The 20,413-nt window shown below is 34.1% G+C and overlaps 2 protein-coding genes across 7 annotated transcripts in view; both read right to left on the bottom strand.

Annotated features, from left to right (window-relative positions):
- Positions 1 to 20,341, bottom strand: part of LOC148613107 (uncharacterized) — a 39,140-nt gene extending 18,799 nt beyond the window's left edge. For 5 of the 6 annotated variants that reach the window (XM_088595148.1, XM_088595152.1, XM_088595150.1 and 2 more), the window contains exons 1-16: positions 20,217 to 20,341; positions 17,353 to 17,479; positions 16,660 to 16,874; positions 14,667 to 14,844; positions 13,508 to 13,636; positions 11,071 to 11,174; positions 9,768 to 9,865; positions 8,866 to 8,935; positions 8,275 to 8,401; positions 7,289 to 7,444; positions 6,526 to 6,735; positions 3,201 to 3,950; positions 2,593 to 2,808; positions 1,892 to 1,944; positions 1,174 to 1,329; positions 324 to 589 (exon numbers count right to left, since the gene is read on the bottom strand). In XM_088595148.1, the coding sequence (XP_088451274.1) occupies positions 324 to 589; positions 1,174 to 1,329; positions 1,892 to 1,944; positions 2,593 to 2,808; positions 3,201 to 3,950; positions 6,526 to 6,735; positions 7,289 to 7,444; positions 8,275 to 8,401; positions 8,866 to 8,935; positions 9,768 to 9,865; positions 11,071 to 11,174; positions 13,508 to 13,636; positions 14,667 to 14,844; positions 16,660 to 16,874; positions 17,353 to 17,479; positions 20,217 to 20,258 (2,897 nt within the window). In that variant the 5' untranslated portion in view covers positions 20,259 to 20,341. The other variant, XM_088595154.1, reaches the window with a different exon arrangement.
- Positions 15,673 to 16,272, bottom strand: LOC148613108 (uncharacterized). Its single transcript, XM_088595195.1, has one exon. It carries the CDS (start codon positions 16,270 to 16,272, stop codon positions 15,673 to 15,675), a length of 600 nt encoding a protein of 199 aa, XP_088451321.1.
- Positions 20,342 to 20,413: the final 72 nt, after the last annotated feature.

Genomic DNA, 20,413 nt, shown 5'->3' with positions numbered 1-20,413 from the left:
GTCTTTATTCTGGTATTCCTGCCACTGGTTGTCAAGTATTTAATCACACCCCACACACTAGTTCTACAGCCCCATATGCCTCTTTGCTAACCCTTACTGACCTTGAGATTTTCTTGTCTTTATAATGGTGTTTTTGCCACTGGTTGTCAGGTATATTATCACACCCCTAACATTAATTCTAACGACCTGGTGTAGGTCTTGTTTCATAAAACATCTCAAATTGAGATTTTCCTCAACTCAAATTTTGACCAATCAGATCACTTGAAATTAAAGACTTAAAAGAAAACACAGTACCACACTCTCCCTGGCTAACCCCTACTGACCTTGAGTTTTTCTTGTCTTTATTCTGGTATTCTTGCCACTGATTGTCAAGTATATTATCACACTCCCTCAGTCCATGGTTTAAGATTTGACATTTCTGTTGCAGAGTCCGTAGCCTGTCCTGACTAGCAGGGTCTAGGGTCTTAGACTTCAGTAGATACAAGTATTTAGGGTCTGTATTTCTCTGCTCCCTCATTTTACACTCCTCCACCATACTGAATGAATCTAAAGCTAGGGACTTAATGTCTTCAATTTCTTTATTCTGGTCCTATAAATATGCGTAATTTACATTACTGTACACAAATTACACTTTGCAGTTAATACAATAAATGTCTTAATTTTCACTATTTTTACAATGAAGAGAAGAGTGTTAATAAAAAGTACGCACGTAATTCATATTTAACACTTTTTAACATAAATCATTTTTTAAGTCAGAAATATGTTCATTTGACAGAATCCTGGGGAAATCAGCGACAGGAAAAATTCATATGTTTACAGTACTTACATTATAAAATGCTAATTATTTTTTAAACTTTGCAGATTGATACCCACAAACATTTCACTTGACAAAATCCATGAAAATTATCAACCAAAATGAACATTTTCACAGTCTGAAGGCAAACCCACAGAAGGAACTCCTTCATTCCTGATGGGTATGTAAGATGAAAGTTGAATGTATAATATTGATGATATGGTCTTCAGACCACAAAGGTTATGTTTCTTTACTACATTTGTATATTTTGTATTTTGTAAATAAAACAGTAATTCAAAGCCATTTTGAGTCTTATGCTTAAAAATATTTTAACACAGAAGAATTTCTTTTCTTTTTCTTTTTAATGACAGTACATATACCTGTGCTGCCTTCTTGATCTCATTATTGAATTCCATCATTTTTTCTGTGGCTTTCTTTATTTTTTCCATCTCCAAGACAGTACCGATGGCTCCTTTGGAACGACTAATGACTGTCCTGCTTCTAAACTGCTTTAATTCCTCCTCAAAATGGACAATCTGAGATAAAATGTATAAAGTAAAATAAGACTGCTATTAAACAAATTTTAGCACATTGCAGCCTTTATAAAAATACCTCACTGTAATTCAAAAGTTATCCGAGTCAAAATACGAAGAGGCTGTGACATGTTTTTTCAGACAAAAGTGCAGAAAAGATGTTGTCATTACTTGTAAAGATTTGAAAATATCCAAAAGAGCAGATAGTATGGTATCCTTGGCTCAGATTGTATACCAAATATTGTCTGTGACATATAATTGATGAAAAAAATGTGGGTGTATGTACACCTTTTAGAATTACCTCTTCCATAATACTGTGGGTGTATGTACACCTCATAGACTTACCTCTTCCATAATACTGTGGGTGTATGTACACCTCATAGACTTACCTCTTCCATAATACTGTGGGTGTATGTACACCTCATAGACTTACCTCTTCCATAATACTGTGGGTGTATGTACACCTTACAGACTTACCTCTTCCATAATACAGTGGGTGTATGTACACCTCATAGACTTACCTCTTCCATAATACTGTGGGTGTATGTACACCTCATAGACTTACCTCTTCCATAATACTGTGGGTGTATGTACTATCGAGATTGTTTACACTCTCTTCTGAAAATATAAGGCAAGAAACAATTTCTCAAACAGTAAAAATAGTTTAAGCACTTGTAATTGTGAACAAAAAATGCTAATCTGACACTGAAATAGCACTGATTCCTATGTACGTCATTTGCTCTGTCTTACTAACCATGTGTATGCAGATCCACAATGATGTCATAAATTAACTAGAAATCGTTAAGATAGAATCCATCTCTGTGGACACCGCCACGGCAATTAAGCTATGTATACCTTGAGGTCAAAGTTTAAGTTCATAGGTCACTATCTAATATGTGGTATGCAACACATAATCTTTTGTGGATCGACCCACATGCCAAATATTAAAAGCCTACATCGATAGATAAAAAAATTACAGCTCAGATACAAGTTGGTCACTGAAAAACAGGATTTGACCTTGAGGTCAAAGTTCAGGGTCGTAGGCCACTATCCATGGTACACAACACATTGTCTTTAGATGGTCTACCAACACCATATATTAAAAGCTGAAATTGAAATACAAAAAAAATCTGACACAAGTTTGTAACGGACAGACAGACAGTGTGATCACTATAAGGCAACCGCCACTCCCTAATAAATACAAATCTTAGGATGAAATAACTGAAATAATTGATTAAGAAACCAACAATAAGCTTTTAACCAGACCTTGTTCTGTAAAAGCTTTGCTCTGACCTACTGGCTGTTGAATTGGCTGATGAATTAGTTGTTGAATTGGTTGTTGTATTGGTTGTTGAATCGGTTGATGAATTGGTTGTTGTTTTGGCTGTAGGACAGGCTGGGGGGCAGGTTGTGAGGCTAGTTTTACCTCCTCCTTCACTGAAGGTGTCACCGGTTGGGTTCTGCCTCGACCAAATGCCATTCCTAAACCACATTTTTAAAATTTTGATTTAACAACACATTACTTCTGTAAATTTGACAGAACATTTAGATTTCAAAATTTGCAGTAAACTTAAGAAAACATACATGTAACACCAGCTTAATACTTCAGTATATATAATTCTATGTTGTAATCGGTGAAAGTAGTAAAAGTTAATCTTTCAAGGTGTTGTCAATTAAATATGATAAATGTGTTACACAAATTGTTTTATTTTTCTTTCTATTTAAGTTCATGTTTTTAATGTACAAAAATGGAAACCATTAAATCATGGATATAACCTTAATAAAAAAGTATTGCCAACATTGTCATCTTTACATTCAAGAAATTACATCAGGACTAACAAATAACATTAACGCTTTTATAGCATTTAGTCAACCTTGATTTGGTGGGTCAGGTCTTGTCTCAGGCACTGAATCAGTTTCAGGCCCAGCTACAAATCCAGATGATGGAGCAGGGGTTGGCAACAAGCTGGATGTGCCTGTCACTGAAGTACTACATGACACTGGTTGGGCATTACTTCTGTCTGTAGGAACAGGGGAAACAGTACCACTGGTACCTGAAGGTTTGGCAAAATTAAAGGAAACAGGTGTGGAAGTTGTAGATTTTGTGGCTTGAGTTCCTCCAAAACTAATACCACTTCCTCCAGCAGATGCTTGTGTTGCTTGAAAACCGAATCCACTACCTGTTGCAGCAGATGATATAGATTTAGAGGCTGGAGTTGATGTGAAACCAAATTCACTTCCTGTTGCAGAGGTAGAGGAAGTAGATTTAGAGACTGGGGTTGATGTGAAACCAAATCCACTTCCTGTTGCAGCAGCAGAAGATGTTGATTTAGAGGCAGGAGTTAGTGTGAAACCAAATCCACTCCCAGGAGCTGAAGTAGACTCAGTTGAATTAGCTGATGTTGATGAGAAGTTAAAACCACTTCCCCCTGTAGATGAAGAGGATGTAGATTTTGTGGCTGGTGATGATTGAAAAGTAAATCCACTCCCTGCAGCAGAAGCTGGAGTCGTGCTTGTAGAACTGGCAGTTTGTCCGAATGATATGCCACCAGGGGGTGCTCCAAACATCCCTGGCTTTGGTGCAGGTGATTCACTGGAAGCTGCTGTTGCTCCGAAGCTGAAACCTTCAATTCCAAAATATTATAAAATTACTGTCTAAGCATTCCTTTGTTGATGTAAATGTGAAGTGTCATTAGAAAAAAAGATTATGTTGGTTTCATAATGAATGAAAGTTGAATATTGAACAAATTTAATTCAGACAAAATTTTACGAAGCCAATTAAAAGTGGAAATAGGCAAAATTGTAAGTAAACATACAGTAAAAAAATAAACAGAATGGTAAAATCGAGATATAAAAAAGTGGAATAAAATAAAGTCTATCAATTTCAACTAACTTATTTAATTTCAACATTATCACAAATTCAGTGACGCTTGTTTTTTTATGATGTTGAAATTAAATAACTTAGTTGATATTGTGTAATATTAAGGTTTCAACTGTAATAAAATCATTTCTCTGTCATTCTTAAGGAGTATTTCAGTATCTGCCATGGTTGAAACACTAGCGATTGTTTATCTAATATAACATCACCACTTGTTACCGTAAGAAACATTGACACTTTCCATTAATAAAGTTTTGTAGTAAAAATAACACAATCGCACAACAACCAATGGCAATTCTTTATATCACTTGTTGGTACCACATTGTTCATGGTGTGATACTGCAAATATCAGCTGCAGAAAAATATATGATACAGCCAAATCATAGAGAAAATCTGTTTAGCAGACAAAGTAAATTTCATATTTTACTACTGTTAATAATACTGCACATTTTTCTGGTAAAAGGAAAAGTAATTTTTATTGCATAATCCAAATAAATAACAACTAAGTCAACAATGACAATAACACTAAAGTTATGATGTTGATAACATTGAAGTTAATGATGTCAATAACATTGAAGTCAATAATATCATTAACATTGAAGTCAACAATGTCAATAACATTGAAGTCAACAATGTCAATAAAATAGAAGTCAATAACATTAGTGTCAACAACATTGAAGTTCACGATTTCAACAACATTGAATCAATGATGTCAATAATATTGAAGGCAATGATGTCAATAACATTGGAACCAACAAGGTCAATAATATTGAAGTCAACGATATCAATAACATTGAGGTCAACGATGTCAATAACACTGAGGTCAACAATGTCAATAACACTGAAGACTATGATATCAATAACATTAAAGACATTGATATCAATAACATTGAAGTCAACAATGTCAATAACTGATAACAATGATGTCAATAACACTGAAGTCAATGATGTCGATAACATTTAAGTCAATAATGTCAATAACACTGAAGTCAATGATTTGTATATCATAAGAAGTTATGAAAGCAACATTCAACTCAATACAAACAATAACCAACATTTAAGTGCACAGGTTGTCATTCTAGGTATACACCCCTTCCTTGAATGGCAATTCCATGAAAGAGTGCACAGGTTGTCATTCTATACACCCACCTCCTTGAATGGTAATCCCATGAAAGAGTGCAGAGGTTGTAATTCTAGGTATACACCCCCCTCCTTGAATGGCAATTCCATGAAAGAGTGCACAGGTTGTCATTCTATACATCCCCTTCATTGAATGGCAATTCCATGAAAGAGTGCACAGGTTGTCATTCTATACACCCCCTCCTTGAATGGCAATCCCATGAAAGAGTGCACAGGTTGTCATTCTATACATCCCCTTCATTGAATGGCAATCCCATGAAAAAGTGCACAGGTTGTTATTCTAGGTATACATCCCCCTCCTTGAATGGTAATCCCATGAAAGAGTGCACAGGTTGTCATTCAAGGTGTACAACCCCCTCCTTGAATGGCAATCCCATGAAAGAGTGCACAGGTTGTCGTTCTAGGTATATACCCACCTCCTTGAATGGCAATTCCATGAAAGAGTGCACAGATTGTCATTTTAGGTATACACCCCCCTCCTTGAATGGCAATCCAATGAAGGAGTGTACAGGTTGTTATTCTATACATTCCCCCCCCTTTTTTTCATGACAATTCCATGAAAGAGGAAGTTGATATTTGACAGCAACCAAAATTGCTTACAACATAAGGCACAACTTTCACAAATTTGAAATGAATCTGTCCAACAAAGTCCTACAAAATCCCACAAAACAGGAAGTTGATATCAAACAGCAACTAAAATCCTTTACAATATATGTTATATCTATATAAAGCCATATACCAATTTGAAATCAATCCATCCACTGAAAGTCAAGATAATTGTGATTCGGATGGATGGAATGGTGGACAGACAAGGTGAATGCAATATGCCAGTCACCCATCTAGTGGGCTATAATTACTTGAAAAAAAAAAAGTTTTTTTTTCTAAATGAAAAGCTGCTGCATTTATTATACAATTTAAGAAATATGCAATAATTCCTGTAACTGATACTGTGAACTGGGAAATGTTCCTGCCATCATTTTTTTCATGAATTTTGCAAACAAACTACTTTTACATAATTTTTTAATTTTCTCCAAATCATATAATGTTCTTCGAAAAAAATATTCATGACAGTTTAATGTGAGTGTTATAGGTAATGAATATAACATTGCCATGAAAATCTAACATTACAGTTATTTCTGGCTCCACTAACTTAAATAATACAATATAGGGGACATAACTACCTGTAGATGGTTGTGTCACTGAGAATCCCAAACCAGTTGATGTTGAGGCTACTGATGTTGAGGATGGGGTACCAGTCAAAGGCTTTGAAGCGGAGAAGCTGAATGATGCAGCTGTAGTAGTAGCAGCAGGTTTGGAGGAGACAAACTGAAAACTTGGTCCACCAGGCACAGCAGATCCACTTGGCTGTGCTCCACCTGTGTTGACAGGGGCTAATAAAAAGATGTAAAAGGGTAAAGTCATTAAAGATTACTTCAGGTCAAATAATACAAAAAGTTTTTTTTAGAAAAGACAACACAAATTTTATTTCACATGGTAGTATTTGAAAGTAACACCTAAAAGAGCAGGGGTGTGGACAGAGGAGAAGCTTGAAAGTTGGGGTCTACCCTATAAGAACACCTACCATTTTTTTTGTCTAGTGCCATCACATGAAAAGAGAGCAGGGGTGCTGCCCAAATAGCAATACATTGTACTTACCACTTGATTGTCCAGCTCAATCACCTAATAGAACTGCAGGGGATGTGGTCAGAGGTTGAGCTTCAGGGTGGGTGTAGACCATATAACAATACTTACCACTTAATTGTCTTGCCCCATCACCCGATAAGACTGCCAGGGGTGTGGTCAGAGGTTGAGCTTCAGAGTGGGTGTAGACCATATAACAATACTTACCACTTAATTGTCTTGCCCCATCACCCGATAAAACTGCCAGGGGTGTGGTCAGAGGTTGAGCTTCAGGGTGGGTGTAGACCATATAACAATACTTACCACTTAATTGTCTTGCCCCATCACCTGATAGGACTGCCGGGGGTGTGGTTAGAGGTTGAGCTTCAGGGTGGGTGTAAATCAGGTAGAATGGTATCAATATTCCTGCTGATGACAACACCAACATGATAGGGCAGGGTGGTAATGATGTTTCTTCGGCTGAAAAAAAATCATTAGATATCAAACTCATATTTAACTGATAGTCAAGTAGAAACTTATGCAATAAACATTTGCTAATGCATGTATCTTTAAAAAAAAATTATAGTTTTAAATTTGACCATCTAAAATAAAATACCTTTGAACTGTAGAAATTGTTTGTATTAACAGGTGTTTGTTTAAGTTTAGGTTCAGATTATATTTTAACTAACACAAAGGTTCTCAATTAACACAGGATTTGATAATGACAGGTTTTCAGTTAACACAGGGATTGGTATTGACAGGTTTTCAGTTAACTGAGGGTTTGGTATTGACATGTTCTCTGTTTACTCAGGCTTTGTTATTGACAGGTTTCACTTTATATTTATATCATATCTAAAATTATAATTTCTATTTTGTAGTATTACTGCATAACATTTTCCATATTGGCTTAGTTATTAGTCTGAGGCTAGCCATATTGGGCTGAGGCATAACCAAGGACCAATAACTCAGGCAAGATGGAAAACCTTATGCAAGTATACCTTTATTGACTAACTAGTCCAATAGGTCGTATTGGCCTAGGCTAATGTGGATTTTAACCAGGCCAACATGACATATTGGGTGGCTAAATCCCATATTGGCACACTTTTGTATTTTGTATTGTATTGGCAGTTTTGATCATATTTAGGCTAATATTCAAACATTAATCAATAATATTGATTATTGTGTAAGATTAACAACTCTTTATTGGAACTTTACAAAAGGTTTTAGTAAGATTACTGTAAAACATAATACTGTTCTGATAGAAAACCTGAACAAGAGTAAGGTGTACAGACCAGACAAAATACACTTACATATTGGTATAGGCATTTGAGAGGAGAAATCAAAAGTTACACCCATAGAGTAAGTTTCTGAATGGTCAGCTGCCAAGGGAATCTCTGCTCGAGCTGAATCTTCCAAATTCCATCTCTCCAACTCATTCTACAAACAGAAACAAATATTGCTTCAGAATTATCACTTTGAAGCAACCATTTTACTATCACTCAAATTTTCATCATTAAAACCTGATCAACGGATACATGTAAAATAAACATACTCTGTTTCACTAGAATAATGTGTACGGATAAAAATAAATAAACAATGTATTATAAATAGTTCATTTTATTTTTTCACTAGAAGTCATGTACATGTATATAATTAAAGCATTCACAGTTCTTATAGAATTAACCCCCAGTTTTAAATCCTATTTTGTAACAGCTAAATTACTTTTTTATGTTAAAACATAAAACTGACAGAAAATATGAATCTTGAAATAAAAATGTGGCACAATTCTATGAAAAATTAAAAATTATTTTTGGCCTTAAAGGCTCATAAAATTACTTCAAAAAAGGTCTTTCTTATGACAGGTTTCATAAAGATATATAACAAACAAAATGTTTAATTACCCTATTGTCAAAATGTTTCCCTATCACCGCGATCTCTATAGCAGTACTGGATACAGATGTTATCATTTCCCTGTAGAAAATATAATAAACACATTACTGGATACAGATGTTATTATTTCCCTGTAGTCTCAGAGAAGATTTTGAAAGTTGGAAGTGTAAAATTTGGGGGAAAAATCCATTTCAGGAAACCATAACTTATTCATCTGTCTATAGATCTTTCTGTATTCATCTGTCTATAGATCTTTCTGAAAATTTAGGCATAGGTCACATCCATCATGCTGAATAGTTTTACTCCTGTCAGATTTTAGCTAAACCCCACTGTTTATGAGTTATACGCATAATTCTGCAATTTGACCGCTATTGTCTATTTTTAATAACAAAAGCCATGTTTTTGCAAGAACAAAGATCCCAATGCAAAGATTGTTAAAGATGTTTCATTCATGCTGAGTTTTGTTTCAATCCATTCTGTATTTTCAAAGGAGAAGATTTTCAAAGTTGGAAATGTAAAATTCAAGAAAAAATCCATTTCAGGACCCATAACTCAATTCATTCTTCAAAGGATCTTTCTGAAAGTTTTGGCATAGATCCATCCCATCTTGCTAAACAATTTTACTCCCTGCCAGCTTAACCCAACTGTCTTTGAGATATTTGCAATATTCTGCAATTTTACCCCTATGGTCTATTTTTAGTAATGGTGGCCAGATAAAAAATCCCCACACAAGGATTGTTAAAAATACCCTAAGGGTTTCGTTAGAATCTGTCAAGCAGTTTCAGGCGTGAAGATGTTTGAAAAATTCAGCAGATGACAACGGACGATCGACACATATAGATGGTAATAATTCATATGGCCTTTTGACTACGTGAGCTAAACAACGAGTTGCTGATAATTATATATCCCATACCAATTAGGTATATAATGGAAGGAGAACTTCTTCTCCCTGTCTTCTCCACCACCATAACATGGATCTTCAAATGATGTGTACTTAGTGGGCGCTTCTTTCTGTTAATTAAAAAAAACCAATATGAATATATTAATATAACTGGCTCTCTTGTTTGATTAATGAAGATACATGTGTAGATGATATGTCATAGACTTTATTTACTGTAATCAGTTCAATTTTGAAATGTGGTAACTTCCATAAATTTTAATAAATAAACAACTCATATGGGTCATGTCTTTTAACCACTAGTCACGTAAACCTGAATGCGAGTATGAATGAAAAGAAAAATAATTTAATTTGGTTTGTAAGACATGTTTTGATTGGCTGAATTATTATTATTTTCAATGTATTAAATATCTCAGCTGTAACATACTTTATACCAATTTAAGCAGGAAAATCCTTATTTTGAAACATATAAGGAATAAGGGTAACAACAAAATTACAGAACACTACTCTGATCCATTAACAGGACAAGTCCAAAATAAATCTGGCAAAATAGATATTACACCACTGAAGAAGTTGGTACCGCGATGGGCATTTCAAACAAAATTGGGGTGGGGGGGTTAAATGCAGGCTGGTAAGAGACCTTTTGAGACTCATTTCCTCATACCCCTGATTAAGGAGGCTGTTACGCAGATATTTATGGCGTTCAAGGAAATCAGAGTAGTTAGTGCATTCTCTAGCATAGCGAATCAATTGTGAAATATAAACACTATATGCAGGAGATGAAGGTATATTGCTGAACAGGTAAGGATTAAAATTAAAGATGTTTCTTTGATCATAAATCTTAGTGCTGATATGACCACTGTTTTGAGATTTAGGTGTAATTTTGTTTGGTTTACTGTGAAAATACTTATATTCGTGGACATCAATTTTCATGGTTTAGGGGAAAAGCATAAATTCGTGGATTCTTGAATTTATGGTTTTGATGAACCTGTCATACAATTTAAAATGAATATTCTTTTTCGTTGGCAACCAAATTTCGTAGTTTTCCTTACCCATGAAGTCCACAAAAAATGGTACCCCACGAACAATAGTACTTTCACAGTACTGGAAAATAAACACAACTTTATCGTATACATTTAATATTACCTGCTTCACATGTTACTCAGATAATTGAATAAAATTAAGTTCATTGCTTCATAAAGCCAAAAATAATTCAAAATATTCCTTATAACTAAACAAAAAACAAAAAACTAATTTTTTTTCTGTTCCACTGCCAGTATTATTGACATGAATACAGATCCAAAATACAATGACTTACACTTGCTGTAATAAGAACAACAGTTGGTTGGTCACTGGACTCACCATAATCTGGTAGGTAGGCCGCCATAAAACTAAAGGTTGATATCCACGTCAACCCAACCACTGAAAAATCAAAACGGAATCAAGGCATTCATTAAACTCAAGGTCAATATGAAGGTCAACACTACTACTGAATAAAATGCTTTGTAGGACACAGCCTGATATGATCACAGAAGTCAAACCCAAAAAGTTCGGGCAAGTATGAACACACCATTCATTTGATACAGCATTGAATTTTGATAAAGTTTAGATATTTGATTCAGGATAAGAATTTGACTACAATCAAAATGGTAATTTTTGGTATATTATTTGAAAACTGCAAAACCAATCCAAACCAACATTTCTTAAGAAGTATGGCACCTATGTGTTCCTATGTGGTCCCTTATTATTACTTGGCTCAAGTTATACCCCTTAAATTAATCTCAGTCATCCTTTTGTGATATGGTATCTTGTGATACAATTTCAAAGAGATCCATTCACATTTTTACATGGAGTTATATAAATAAATTCTATGAAATGCTTGTTTTTGGCCCCTAATTCTAAAATGGTTTGGGTCATAACCCCTTAAATCAATACCAATCTTCCTTCAGTGGTTTGAAACCTTGTTATTAAATTTGATCAAGATCAACTGATTAATATTTAAATTATCACATGAAAACCAAGTGTCTACAAAACAAGGACAGAATAACAAGACCATACCAATATATAGGTATACAAATCTAAGGACAGAACAACAAGACCATACCAATATATAGGTATACAAATCTAAGGACAGAACAACAAGACCATACCAATATATAGGTATACAAATCTAAGGACAGAACAATAAGACCATACCAATATATAGGTATACAAATCTAAGGACAGAACAACAAGACCATACCAATATATAGGTATACAAATCTAAGGACAGAACAACAAGACCATACCAATATATAGGTATACAAATCTAAGGACAGAACAACAAGACCATACCAATAAACATCCACAAATCTTTTGTGATTGTTTAAAATAGAATAGAAATAAAAATAAAATAACATAGAATCAAGGCATCAATGAAATTCAAGTTCAATATCCAGGTCAACCATCTAAAACTGAATATAAAACTAGAAATACTGTGAGCAAGTCTGCAAAGAGAATATTACCTTAATGAGTGGACTTACATCACGTGAACCAATAAAATGGTAACTTACCCATTGCAGTGATCTGAAATTATTTATCTTCCTTCATACACAGCTTCATCATAATTAAAAAACAAACAGAACTTGATTTTACACTCTTATGTAGCATAACACTGAGACACTAGAATACCATTGGGTGAAAGTTTATTGTTACATTCGACAGATAAGGAATAACACATGCATGAATAGACACCTGAACTTTGTTTTAAGTAAACATATAAATATCCCTGAAGAGGAGGACTCAGAATCATGTCCTATATCTTGACTTGTTTCACTCTGCCATAATGCCACAAATGAGAGTTTTTCAGGCAATGAAAATCTCTAGTAAAATAGAAATGTGGCAAATTTATCCATCAGAAAAACAATAGGGCACTTTTTAGTCTTCAATGTAATCATACAGAAGCAATCAATCTATGACATACTATAAAACATATTAACAAAAATAAGATCCATTTAAAATGTACTTCAGCATGCATGCTGGGAATTAGTTTTGTACAGAATCTTTATATTTTCCCTTTACACAATGATTTCACAATCATAAAAGCTAAAATTTGATTGGCTGATCAGAAAGGTCTTCTGAACAGGAAGTAGTATAGAGTATTGTTAGATCCTAAAGGCTAAAAACCACTAATTCCACTTCCCATAGGCTTCTATGCTAATTTCACAATATTCAATGGCTTCTTTGGACTTTACCTTAACTTTAACCTGCAGAGGACTATATATCAGCATGATTCTACATATGTCAGCTCACAATCCTCAGAATGGCATGTGGGGTTAGCAGACTTGCAGTGCAGTACTGGTCACCGGAAGTGAAGGGTCTATAAATAGCATGGGAAATCCCAGTGTTTTCACAAGATAAGGGTATATTTAAAAATCATTATGGAGATTAGGCTTCACATCACAAGAAGCAAAATGCACCTATGAAATGTACAGAAATGTTTTTCCTTTCAGAAACTGTTTAAATTTTTTAAATAAGATGAGAACTTTTTTCACAGCACTATGAAGAACAGGGGTAATTTCTGCGTAGGACTATTTTTGCGTACGTTCCAAATGCTCATTGGTTGAATTGGTGGTATGTAACCTAAATGCAAGTACTAAATGGAACAATTAGTAGGCCTGATTTAAATTCCAATTGTATATGTACAATTTAGAGAACACATGTGTGAATGAGAAAGCAAACCAATAATCTAATTATTAACTACAGCAATGTGATACCTTTCTGGGATCCAGACAAAATACTAGGGCATGTCCATTCCTTTTTCTTCACTAGAGCCTGATCATATTGAGCTAACTTTCCATCTTTCTGACCTACCACCAACTGTTTACCTTTGGGACTCCAACACACTATAAATCAAAATTACACATTATCTTATATAAAATATTTTTTGTTACAAGATCAAACTCCATAAATTATAAAAAATCAAAGACTGAAGTCTTCAAAGTAGCTAATTGTCAAATATCACTGTCACTGATTTTAACATACTTTGAACATCCAAAATGGTACAAATGCGGTATGCTCTAAAATCCAGTGACTTTCGCTAAAATCTTGGTTCCCTTGATATCATTGCATACTCTTTCATAACCATTATGACCCAAATGGCTTTATATAGATACTGGGTAATATCACATTTATTCAATGCTAACCGACCATACTATCTTTTAATGTAAATTCCCGTTCTAATACAAGCAAAAAATATGCATAGACAAGTGCTTTAAAAAAGGTACATTGAAGAAATCTTTGGGTCACTTATGATATTAACAGGGAACCAGTTTATGAACCAGATTTAGCAGCTGGCAAAGAATATTCATAAATATCGGGGCGTGCTAATGTATCTGACCTATATAGTCTTGTAACTAGCCTCAGTGCCTGAATCGAAAACTGGGTAATGTTCAAAACTAACTGATCATTTCATGTAAACTTCCCTTTCTCATACAAGCAAGAAGCACACATAGAACACTCGTGTATGATATTTAAGAGGTGAATTTTTATCTTGTATGAAGCTAGAACTATGACGCTGTGGTGGTGAACATGGCAAAGATCTGCTGGATTATGTGGTGTATACATTGTAACTACACATCAATGCAAATCATATGCGAATATTAAATACAGAAATTACGAGTGCAAGAAGTTGCTAACACTATTAGCGACTTAAAAACAACATACAATAATGCATTGTAATTAAAGCAATTACTTTTCACCTTATAAATACTTGTTCATCTGTTTGCATGGAAGACAAAAACTTGCTAGCCATCAAATATTCTAAATATGAGCCTTTGTCTTAAAATGAAAACAGTCCTAACTTTAAAAAGGATATTCTCATATGATTTAAAGTAAAAATGTCAAGCAAGTCCTTGGAAATTGAAAATATCATACCACAAGTAGCTAATGCCTGAGCAGAGGCTTTGATTGACAGGTTGTCACTAACTTCATATAACGTTATACTTCCATCCTCCGTGACACAGGCCAACATAGCAGGGTTCTCTGGGTTCCATGCTAAATCAGCCAACCCTGACTGTAGCCTTATTTGTAGGAATGGGTTGGCAGGACTGCGCTAAAAAAAAACATTTTTTACACGTATTTATTTGAAGATATTTGTTATTACTGACATCAGTTTAAAAAAGTTTAGAACAAGATTGCTAAGCAAAGCCATATGCCCCCCTGCTGCCACAAAAAAGTTGAAGCCCAATAATTCCTGTAAAATCTTAAATTTATTGAAACATAATTGCAGGGGAACATGATCAACCACATATGGTTACTAACATTCCTACAAAATTTCAACAGCAGTTTCTGAGGAGTTGCATTCACAAAGGTGTTCCTATAGTAAACCATGTAAAAAATCAACAAAGTCCCATAACTCACGTAAATTTGCCACATCAAAATAGTGGTTGAATATGATCAACCACATATGGTGACTAACAACCCTACAAAATTTGAACAAAATCCACTCAGGGGTCTCTGAGAAATTGCATCCACAAGGTTTGGACAGATGCTCACATGGACACCAGTATTTCTAAGTCCCTTTCCATGTTGTGGGACAATTATATACTGATACATGTATAAACTTAAATATTGATGAGATGCATAACTTTACATGTATCTTTATCTAAAATTAGGCCTTTAGAATATTGTGAATTTCTATTTTTTTCTCCATTTAATACAACCTATTGGCTACATACAGATGTGTGATCTTAATAGAAGATATACATGTGTACTTAAGTCAGTACTATTTTTTCATGATGTTAAATTAGATAAAATGAAAGAAAACTCACAACTTCTTCCTGAATAACAGTATTGAAATTAAATTGAAAATGTGACATTAAAGATGAAATTTATATTAAAACTTGAACTAAGAGCTTCATACATGTAATGTACAATTTAGTTATTGGTTTAAAGAACATGGAAATTGTATAATGTGTTGGCATTTTCCAAAAACCCATATCTTTACTACGGATATTAACATCCTACAGTAATACAATTCCAACATGACTATGGATATTAACATCCTACAGTAATACGGTTCCAACATGACTATGGATATTAACATCCTACAGTAATACGGTTCCAACATGACTATGGATATTAACATCCTACAGTAATACGGTTCCAACATGACTCTGGATATTAACATCCTACAGTAATACATGGCCAACACGACTCTGGATATTAACATCTTACAGTAATATGTTGCCAACATGACTCTGGATATTAACTTTCTACAGTAATATGTTGCCAACATGACTCTGGATATTAACATTCTACAGTAATATGTTGCCAACATGACTCTGGATACCAACAACCTAAAGTAATATGTTGCCAACACGACTCTGGATATTAACATCCTACAGTAATACTTTGCCAACACAACTCTGGATATTAACATCCTACAGTAGTACATGGCCAACACGACTCTGGATATTAACATCCTACAGTAATACGGTTCCAACATGACTCTGGATATTAACATCCTACAGTAATACATGGCCAACACGACTATGGATATTAACATCCTACGGTAATACGGTTCCAACATGACTGGATATTAACATCCTACAATAATACGTTGCCAACATGACTCTGGATATTAACATCCTACAGTAATATGTTGCCAACATAACTCTGGATATTAACATCCTACAGTAATACATGGCCAACATGACTATGGATATTAACATCCTACGGTAATACGGTTCCAACATGACTGGATATTAACATCCTACAGTAATACGTTGCCAACATGACTCTGGATATTAACATCCTACAATAATATGTTGCCCAACATGACTCTGGATATTAACATCCTACACGTTTCCAACATGATATAAGTACCGATAGTTATACCTATACTTAATCAATCTATGATAATTACCTGGATAAAAAAACTCCTAACATCATAAATAAACACTGCACTATTAACTGCTACAGCCAGACAAAGGTTATCACAATTAATTGCAATTAATGTTGGAGGGGTAGATAACTCAATGCTAGCTACACATGGATAGTCCTTAATTATCACTTTTGTCCTGTCTTTAGTATGTTCTTTGTCAATTCTACTCAATTCAGAGGTTTTTATGACTTTGAAACCTATGAAAAAAGACACAGACCAAGTTGTCAAAGAAATATAACAAAAATACATGTGTGGGAAACAAGCTGTATGAAGTTTCATTTGTATTTCTTTTTTAAATACATGTACCAAAATGTACATTAGTCAAATTTATTCAGTAACTACCAGTTATCTCCCCATAATTTTTAAATAGCACAGCCCCTACTGACATAGAACAGCTCTTTTGGCCTTCCTCCAAAATTATAGCACAATACCCATAGTGCATTCTAACTAAAATTAATTACTGATAGCACCATGCTTAGAAATCATAGCGCTGCAAAATACAGCATTATAATGGCCTGGGGAGAACACTGAACTGCCACATATAAGCCACATATACATGTAAAATGAAGATATTACACTACAATTTCTTTTATTTCAACATCATATGAAGACCGACCACAAAAATATAAAACACAAGAAACCATTTTAAGAATAAATAATGTCCCAGATAAATACCTTTTCTTGTTCCAACAAAGAAGATTCCGTATTTAGAAGATGATGCAATCAAGTGAGGACTGCTTCCTTCTGTAGGGTACTGTCCTTCATCAATCTGAAATCTACAGAGCTGCTGGTATCGGAAATCCTAGAAAAAACACAAGCACACGTTGTTGTTAACAAAAGTAAACATTCAGGAACAAAAGAGCTCATGGTATTGAAAATCATAGGAAAAAAAACAAGCACATACATGTATAGATGTGGATGTCTGGATATCCAAGATACTAGAAACAGAATGGTCAATACAATGTGCAACTCAATCCTATATCTGAACTTACATTCCCCAAATACATGTACAAGTGCCAAAATAATATTTCCCAAAGAATATCAATTATGTTCAGCAATTTACATGGAAAGTTTCAACTTGGTAAAGGCCTGAAAAATACTCTAGTGGTTTAATTTTGGTTAAAACATTTTTCAATATTTCAAAATCATGCAAACATCAATATATACATTGTACATGTACATGTAGGTAAAATTGACCAAAAAAGGCCAGGATGTCAATACCCTTCAAAAACTATATGTAGAGAACACTAGATGAAGAACAAATCACACAACACAATAGAACTAAAAAGTGGGTGAAATTGTACTGACCAATCTCAATGAGAGGTGGATATCAGTCAATAGAAATAGAAAGAGAAATGAATAAATTTCTGGCAACAAGAAAAACATATTATAAGACCTTCTTCAGATGACCTGGTGCTTTGTGAAAATATATACTCATTACATAATAGATAGATATGTACATTGTATAAGCCAGAAATGAACTACTTTAAAGTTGAGATCACACACATCCCTCATTATAAGATTGATGTATAGACAAAATTTATCATTATTCTAAGAGAGACTGTATCAAGCTAATTAACTGATTAAGGGCTAGTGATTCTTTATATTTATGACAACACTATAAGGTGAAATTTTGCATGAAATATAACAAATATTCAATAATAAATTTCAAAATCCCATCTAATTAACAGGAATATTATTTCCTATAACTATTGCAATCAAAGCTTTTGGAAAATGTCCTGTACAGTTGAAAATATAAAAATGTTTTAAAAATATTGAAATTATAAGGGAGGTAACTAACATCTAGAATAAACAAACATGTGCAACATGCAATTGTTTACAACTGTGGTTCTACAAAATTTAGACCTGTTAACTTAAAAATATTTGTGCAGTGCCTGAAGTGAGGGCCAGCTCACAAATTGCATTGTGCTGGTCAAAAAAAAAAATGTAATTTGTTGGGGTTGAAAGAAGTAATCATTCAAATTACAAAGACAATTCAAGAATTCAGGCAGAGGTAAATTGCATAAATACAGGGAACAAATAAGAACTTGAACCAATTTATTATTCCCACTAAACACATCCTAGAAGTACATTTGTAAGAACACCACAAAGAAGGAAATTTTTTAAGATTTTATTCATTCTTCTATGAGCCCTTCCCTGAACATAGCCCTATACATTTTGTACACCCCAACTTCAGGGCTGTATTCCTCATCACCAGAATAATCAGAATCATCATACTCATCACATGTTGAGCCTCAAATGATGTGATAAAATGGATTGCCATTTAATTCATTGCTTGATACTGGCTCCACTGATTCTTGATGGTCATCATCAGCAGCGAACGGTGTTGTTATTTCCCTTGTGACAGTAGCTACCCTTGATATTAACCTTTGATTTGATTTGTAAATGTTGCTGCTATTGCTCAAATGGATTTCTATTAACCAACCAGGAAGGCCATTATATATCTACACTTTGTTAGACAACAATGTAGGTCGAATCATATTGTACATGGTCTGAGTCATGCCAGGATGAATTAATCACTTACCCAAGTTATCAACCTTTGTCAATGGAAGTGGTAAAAAATAAAAACAAGAAGTGACAATTATTTTTTTATTTTTCTAGCACGAGGGAGTGGTGGCACAAGCATTTTTTTTGGGCCAGCAACTTCATATCTTTTGGGAACTTTTAGTTGCCCTAATACAAAACTGGTCGCATCTGGCGAGTGGGCAACAGGCCATTTCAGGCACTGTTTGTGAAAGTAATTGTGCAGTAGAAATTAATTATTAACCAATGATTGGCTCTCTACTAAATGGTGATAGATCCAATAGGGATCCATTTTCTACTTGTCAATCATCATCTGATAACCTTGATCAGCTGATTTATCACCGATAATTACCTGAGGGTTAATTACAACATGATGTAGTTATTGAAAGTGACACTTTTTAATTGGCTTGGGGTCATTTATTGTATCTTAAATGTAATCTTAAAGGAACATTCAGTTAATTGTAAATGGGCGCTAAGGAGTACTCAATAGAAGGCAGTGGGGTGCTGGTGTAATAGGGACAGGCGTGGTCCTCTCCATTTTGCCCTAGCTAGGACACTGCCACTGACACTGTAACTGAAATCGAATTTAAGAAAAATGAAAATATTTCAAAATTAAATTCATTATTTTCATTTCAACCTATCACAAAGTTTTATTTTTCAAAGATAATTAAATAAAATCTTCAGTTTCCCATTTTTAGGTCTACTGCATTTCTGGGTGTCTGCTACAATTATTTCAGATCATTTCTTCAAAAGGGGAAAAGTAGTTTAATAAATAAGTGGAAAGGTCCCTGCCTCGTGACTATTTTGTGGATAAATTGGCTAAATCAGAAATTTCTTTTCTCTATAATTATATATCTCTGCCTAAATCAAAATTTAGCAAAAATGTTAATTGGCATGAAGCCATTGAAGGGAATAAAGCCATTTACAATACCGTGTTGTGTTAAATATATGATGACATAGTACAGTCAAAATGACAAGCAGTACTCTTAGTATACCTTTACGTCCCTTTCAGGCGAAGGTTCATCTGCAGTAGCCATTTGGCTCTCGTATTTGTTCACACAAAATTTAACTTTCAGTTAAGCGGATTTTCTAAAATCGGGAAATCGTAGTTACTTTTGTCCTTTAATAATGTATGAAGTAATTGGATTTCTTACAACATTCAAATGACTAAGATCAAATTAACGTCGAGTTC

The sequence above is a fragment of the Perna viridis genome, chromosome 7 (assembly GCF_037379345.1).
Source record: "Perna viridis isolate PV_CMFRI_1.1 ecotype Kerala chromosome 7, ASM3737934v1, whole genome shotgun sequence".
Taxonomy (NCBI): Eukaryota; Metazoa; Mollusca; class Bivalvia; order Mytilida; family Mytilidae; genus Perna; species Perna viridis.
The sequence above is the reverse complement of the archived record's forward strand: the minus strand, read 5'-3'. Positions and strand labels throughout refer to the sequence as shown.

Bases quoted from the DNA above. Each gene is read 5' to 3' on its own strand.
- LOC148613108 (XM_088595195.1), bottom strand. From the start codon at position 16,272: ATGTATTACTGTAGGATGTTAATATCCAGAGTCATGTTGGAACCGTAT.